General features: G+C 28.7%; 2 protein-coding genes across 2 annotated transcripts; one reads left to right on the top strand and one right to left on the bottom strand.

The window, feature by feature from the left end:
• Positions 1-343: 343 nt before the first annotated feature.
• LOC123013924 lies at positions 344-1,305 on the top strand. Its single transcript, XM_044412797.1, has 3 exons — positions 344-474; positions 525-890; positions 938-1,305. Exons 1-3 carry the CDS (start codon positions 411-413, stop codon positions 1,237-1,239), a joined length of 732 nt encoding a protein of 243 aa, XP_044268732.1. The 5' UTR covers positions 344-410; the 3' UTR covers positions 1,240-1,305.
• Positions 1,306-3,188: 1,883 nt separating this feature from the next.
• LOC123013923 (putative beta-carotene-binding protein) lies at positions 3,189-5,085 on the bottom strand. Its single transcript, XM_044412794.1, has 3 exons — positions 4,932-5,085; positions 3,613-3,978; positions 3,189-3,560 (listed from the first exon to the last, which is right to left on the bottom strand). Exons 1-3 carry the CDS (start codon positions 4,999-5,001, stop codon positions 3,259-3,261), a joined length of 738 nt encoding a protein of 245 aa, XP_044268729.1. The 5' UTR covers positions 5,002-5,085; the 3' UTR covers positions 3,189-3,258.
• Positions 5,086-5,984: the final 899 nt, after the last annotated feature.

Genomic DNA, 5,984 nt, shown 5'->3' on the forward strand with positions numbered 1-5,984 from the left:
TAAAATTTGGACTTTTTGAAGTAGGTAGTGAAAATTTGAATTTTTTGGGATTATTAATAATTGTGTAATAAATTTTTAAAGAAATAAAATAATTATTTAAAAAACTAAGCAAAAATCACAGTTAAAAGTTACATCCAAAATTGAAAAAAATAAATTAGTAGTTGTTCTGATGAAACATTACAAATGAAAAAAAAATCAATGTTCAATATTTTCGTAAAAATATCACACCAAACCCATAAAATCACATTTCTGTTTGCAAACCTCACTTGTTTTTCTTAGTAAACCCTCATAAAAGTTTACAGTATGTTTTATGAACAAATTGAGGAAGATCTGGTGGTCACGTACAATTGACAAATTCATAAAGATATAAATACTCTGTTTTTCTCAAACTCTAGTAATTTTTCGTTAAGATGTTGGTGTACAAAGCTGTGCTTTTTTTGGTGATTTGTTTAATTGGAACTTGTAAACGTTTTCGTAAGTTAATAGTTTTCACTCAATGAAGTATTTGATAAAAAACTTTTAAGCATCATATATGAATAAGTGTTATCGTAATGATAACACCACCAAAACATGCCTCATCGAAGCTGTATACAAATTGAAAGCTAATTTCAAACGTGGAATTCCGGAATTTGGGTTACCTCCAATGAATCCTTTAATTCTCCCCCAAGTTTCACTAGAAAATAACGACAGTTTTAACGCTGTATTTAGAAATGTTGAAATTTTTTACCTTGATGAATTGATTATTCAAGATATAGATTTTAATCTAAACAAAAACGAATTTGAAACAAAATTAATTTTCCCTAAACTGAGAATTAAATCAAATTATCACATCAAAGGTCACATTCTGTTTTTTCAACTCGACGGAAACGGACCAGCCGACGGAAATTTCAGTAAGTGTTCCATATCTTCACAACGATTTTTAAATTTGAAATTGCAGCTAATGTAGAAGTTGAAACAAAATTGCAAGGAAGACGGTACCAAAAGAAAGGTAGAGAATATATCAAGTTTTTTAAAATGGAAGTTAAAGAACATGTGTCTAAAGCTGATTTCAAATTTGATGGACTTTTTAAAGACAATTTGGAGCTCACAAGACAAATGAATGAAATTGTTAATGAAAACATCGACGAGCTTTTACTTGAATTGCAACCAGCTATACATGTCGCAATTGAACAAACGGTGCTGGGATTGATTGCACGCATTTTCGAAAAATTTTCAATACAAGAACTATTTTTAGACTAGTTATATTATAAGTTACGTTAAACTAAGGAAAAATGTGAAGTGTTTAAATTTTTACAAAATAAATGTAATACTTATATACAGAGACATTTTTTATTAGTATACAGGGTCAAGTTACTTCTGAAATAATTTGGACAGCAACCCATTATACAATTCACATAGAAAAGAATGGGTAATAATCTGAAATCAGAAAAAACTTAAGTTTGTCTATGCCGCACACCACAGCTCAGTATAAAAAACAGTAAAAAAGCAGTGCTTTCTTCTTTTATGTATAACATTTACCAGACAAAATTGGAAATGTTATTGAATTAAATTAGAATGTTCTGCAAACTTCATTCTTTAATCCAAACAAAAATTTGTTGAAATCCGACAAAGAATAACAAAAATATTGCAATGTGAAAAATCGCAAAATTTTAGGTGTCCGGTTAATTTTGTAGGGCAGTGTATATACAGTATGTTCCAGAATGGGGTTTACAAGAGGAAAAAAAATATCTTTGATTTTACGACACCACTGCAAAGGAAAGACATTTTTTGCTTCACTTGAAACGAGCAAATCTGTAACTAAATTCATTATTCTGATTCAGTGAAATGAAAAGTTAATTTTTTTCTTGATTTTTTTCTGCTATCATATAGGCACATAACTGTCAAATAAATAAAACCGCCTGTCACTTTCGAGGTCACTTTAAAAATTAATTCATTAATTAAATAATGATAGTTTTTGTTAAAAATGACTTTATTTTTTATCTTAAAGCTGTTTCTTTGAGTTGATATTTATTAAAATTATGTTTTTCAAAAACCTTTTTGTTATTTACTTGCGTAAACTCATTTATTCAAAGTGACACCGTTGTCAGAAAAATAAAACTACCAATGTGATAGAAAAGCAGTCCAAAATCAAGACAAAAATAAATTTTTCTTTCTACTGAGTCAGAATAATAACGTTTAATTACAGATTTGCTCGTTTCAGATGAAGCAAAAAATGTTTTTCCTTTGCAGTTTTGGCGTAGAATTAAAGAGAAATTTTTCTGTAGATATAAGAAAGCACCCAATTAATTTTTAATGTTATACATACGTTTTTCCTGAAATCAAAATTATATTTGAAATTATATTTGAAATTAAAATTAGATATTATGCACCCAACATTAAATAAAAATTTCTCTTTAATTCTACTCTAAAACTGCAAAGGAAAAACATTTTTTGCTTCATCTGAAACGAGCACAGTTCGTAGCGGGTAGACTCGGGCGGGCAGGCTAGGGCGCAGAGCGCCCCAGCGAACTAAAAAAGAAGAATACTCCCCGAAAATTATGTCAAAATCGTCCGCAAAGTAAACGAAATAGTCCATGAAGTGTGCACGCATACAATGTTGGGTGCATAATATCTAATTTTAATTTCAAATATAATTTTGAGTATTTTGAGTATTTAGCTCCCTAGCCAGGAATGTAGTTCAAAGAGTGCAAATAAAGGACATCGAGAAAAAACATTATAATTTAAATTTATTGTTTTCAAATTATTTTATTTTCTATTTACATTATTTTAAATTTATTATTTTTTTGTTCTTTCTTTTTCATAAGCTAAATAAAATCTTGCAATCTTTTGAGGAATTAAGTATTTACTAGTTGGCCTACAGTAAATTTTTCTTTGTAATTGACTTTATTTTAACCTTATTTTAAGGACTGTTCTTGTAAACAATATGATTTTCTGCCTAGGTGTAAATTTAATAAGTACTTAATTAAACAAAACAGTTTAAAAAATAAAAAAAATGCTATGCGTTTTTTTAAACTCAAGCTTTTAAAATTTTTATTTTTTTGCAATACTTTTACTACCATTGATGCATAGTGAGAAATGTTGTAGATTAACGTATTTAAAAAAAATAACATTTAACCAAATAAAATTTCGTTATTTTTTGGTTTGTTTTTAGAGCGTTGAGAAGGATATATTTTTTAAATAATTTCTAATAACTGAAAAAATATTTTATTGCTTAACCTATTTTACAAAAATGAGTACTTAATAAAAATAAATAATAATTTAATTAGGAAAGAGTTCATCCATGGAATACCGATTGAATAACCTCGTCACTATCCCAAGAACAAATTCAGTGACCGTCTGATCCACCACAGGCCTCAACTCGTCTAAAATATCAACAATATTTTCATTTATAATCTTGTTAGTTTGCTCATTCAGTTCTGGATTATCCCGGAAAAAGTTATCAAAATAAAACACAGGTTTTCCTAACGACAAATCCAACTTTTTATCGGTTATCGCAATAAACTCTTTCCCTTTTTTGAAATATCTTTCTCCATCAACAGTCAGCTTCGCACCCACATTTGCTGTAATAAAAACATTATTATTAAAAAGCAAAAACACTAAATTACGACTTACTAAAATTGCCATCAGCAGGACCTTGTCCCTTAAGTGTTAAAATTAAAATTCTTCCATCGATATTATACGTAGATTTGATCCTTAACCTTGGGAAACTGACAATCAAATCAATGTGGACTTTATTTAGGTCCACTTTTAAATGATCGATTTTAAATTCATCAGCGTAATAAATTTGAATGTTTTTGAACGAGGCTTTGAAGTTGTCGCCGCTGTTAAGACCGGCTTGGGGTATAACAAGGGGGTCCATGGGAGGGATGAACAGGTCCGGAACTCCTTCTCGGAAATATGGCCGGATTTGTTCCACTGCGTTTATGAAGCATTGTTCTAGTTTCGGGTCCTCGCGGTGGCATAGGGATACATACGAAGCTGGAATTTTTTTTTGTAATTATTGTAGTTTAGTATAAGAAAAATAAATAATAAAAAGTCAAAACGATTAAATTAAATTAACAATAAAAATTAAAAAACTATAATTAGGTACTGTTTATTACAACTTAAATTAAACAAGTCATGATTCAAATTACGTTTGAAGTTTACAATACTACAGTGAGTACTTTTTGCACTTTGTACCGCTGTAATAATTTAAATAACAAGATTTTTTACTAAAATAAATAGCGGATGTTACGCATACACAAGCAAGTTTTCCTAAAATGTGAGAAATGAAATAAACAGCAATTACTCACTTTTACACAGTTTATAAGAATTTTGAACAGCAAAACATTTTTTACTAAATTCCTGTTTGATGCTTAAATTGATGTCATAGTCAATATTAACAAATTATTATTATTTATTATTATCACTATTTATTTATGCAAAATAAAAATACTCTTCTAACAATAATTACTAATTAATATTCACATATCTCAATGGTGCAATGAATATATTTTTTAATTTATAAACTTTATCTTGAATAAACGTAAGAATTGTCCTTGATCACAATAAGTATGAGTAAAGAAAAAAGCAAACAACTAGAAATTTCACTTTTATTCACACAAACTGTCTATAAAATTATTTGGTTGCTAAATTATTCCAGGAGTGAAATAACTAGAAGGATTCTTGGAATATTTATAGAAAACTTGTCTCAGGTTAAATTGTGAAATTTTCATTCTTCGTAATGATCAGCATATTTCAATCTAACTTAAAGGTTGTTTTCATCATAAATCGTATTTAGAAATAGTTCAATTGTAATCAAGTTTTTACAAAACAAAGCTTAAAATTCTTGTAGTGAATTGTGAAATATCCAATTTTTTTTCGCAATTAATTAAAATCGAAATTTGGATTAGGGAAGAAGAGTCAAAGAGATGAAGATTTTGTCAACTCACGTATTTTTCTCGAAGTGGAATAACCTACGCACATAAGCACTGACAAAACGAGAGTGCAAGTCGGATTCATTTTAAACGCGCCGCACTTGTCGACATTCGATTGAAAAATATTGTAAGGCCAATGTTACAAGCTACGTTTATATAAACCACACCAAGTTCTTTTTTGTAGTATCACAAACTGAGTCATTCCTTGAATGTATAGTATATTCTGAAAAATAATTAATCTTGTGAAGATAACCTTGCAAAAAGCGACTTTGTTGAAGGTACAAACACCTGACTATATAAATTAAGTCACTGTTTATAATAAGTGCCACCGGAAATAACTCTAGGTAGAAATCAGTTTAATAAAAGCTGACTTTAGTTAGAATATGCAATTTATTGAGGGAACGGTGATTTTTCTATTATAATCTAAATAAGTGGTGTAATTCCAAATCGAAATACATCCTTTATCTAGTTTTAATTTCTTTTTTAAACGCAACAGAGACTTAACTCGGTTGCAATGTTCAAATCTGAAAATTACACGCAATTGACATCATTGCTGATTAAAATTAATATCTCTTTAATGGCCCGATTAAATCTTAACCGAAAGACACCCAACGAGTTTTACAACTTTTTGTGTGTCCATGTGATGTCGAATATTATTTCCAGAACACTCTTTTTGTAAAATGTGTAACCTATGCACATGATATTGTATAATAATAATTTTTAAAGTTCAAGAAGTAAATACGTTATTTTTATAAAATTGTGAATATTAATTACATTTTCTCCCCTGTTAAGAAATATTTAAATTGATTCGAGTGTGTCTTTTTCCTTAAAACATTATACAGTATGTTCCCGGATTAGATTTAGAAGAGGAAAAAAATATCTTTAATTTTACGCCAAAACCGCAAAGGAAAAACATTTTTTGCTTTACTTGAAACCATCAAATCTGTAATTAAAATTTCATTATTCTAACTCAATAGAAAGAAAAGTTAATTTTTCTCTTGATTTTGGACTCTGCTGTTTAAATCCCATCACATTAGCGGTTTTATTTTTTGACAAATGAGTTTTCGC

Source organism: Tribolium madens, unplaced genomic scaffold (genome assembly GCF_015345945.1).
Source record: "Tribolium madens isolate multiple individuals breed KSU strain unplaced genomic scaffold, Tmad_KSU_1.1 Scaffold_96;HRSCAF=242;Tcas5.2_LG5, whole genome shotgun sequence".
Classification (NCBI taxonomy): Eukaryota; Metazoa; Arthropoda; class Insecta; order Coleoptera; family Tenebrionidae; genus Tribolium; species Tribolium madens.

Excerpts from the sequence above, each read along its gene's own strand:
- LOC123013924 (XM_044412797.1), top strand. The coding sequence starts at position 411 with ATGTTGGTGTACAAAGCTGTGCTTTTTTTGGTGATTTGTTTAATTGGA. Across the intron at positions 475-524 it reads TGGAACTTGTAAACGTTTTC|CATCATATATGAATAAGTGT; the intron begins GTAAGTTAATAG and ends AAAACTTTTAAG. Across the intron at positions 891-937 it reads ACCAGCCGACGGAAATTTCA|CTAATGTAGAAGTTGAAACA; the intron begins GTAAGTGTTCCA and ends TTGAAATTGCAG.
- LOC123013923 (XM_044412794.1), bottom strand. The coding sequence starts at position 5,001 with ATGAATCCGACTTGCACTCTCGTTTTGTCAGTGCTTATGTGCGTAGGT. Across the intron at positions 3,979-4,931 it reads TTCCACTTCGAGAAAAATAC|CTTCGTATGTATCCCTATGC; the intron begins GTGAGTTGACAA and ends AAAAAATTCCAG. Across the intron at positions 3,561-3,612 it reads TCCTGCTGATGGCAATTTTA|CAAATGTGGGTGCGAAGCTG; the intron begins GTAAGTCGTAAT and ends TTTTTATTACAG.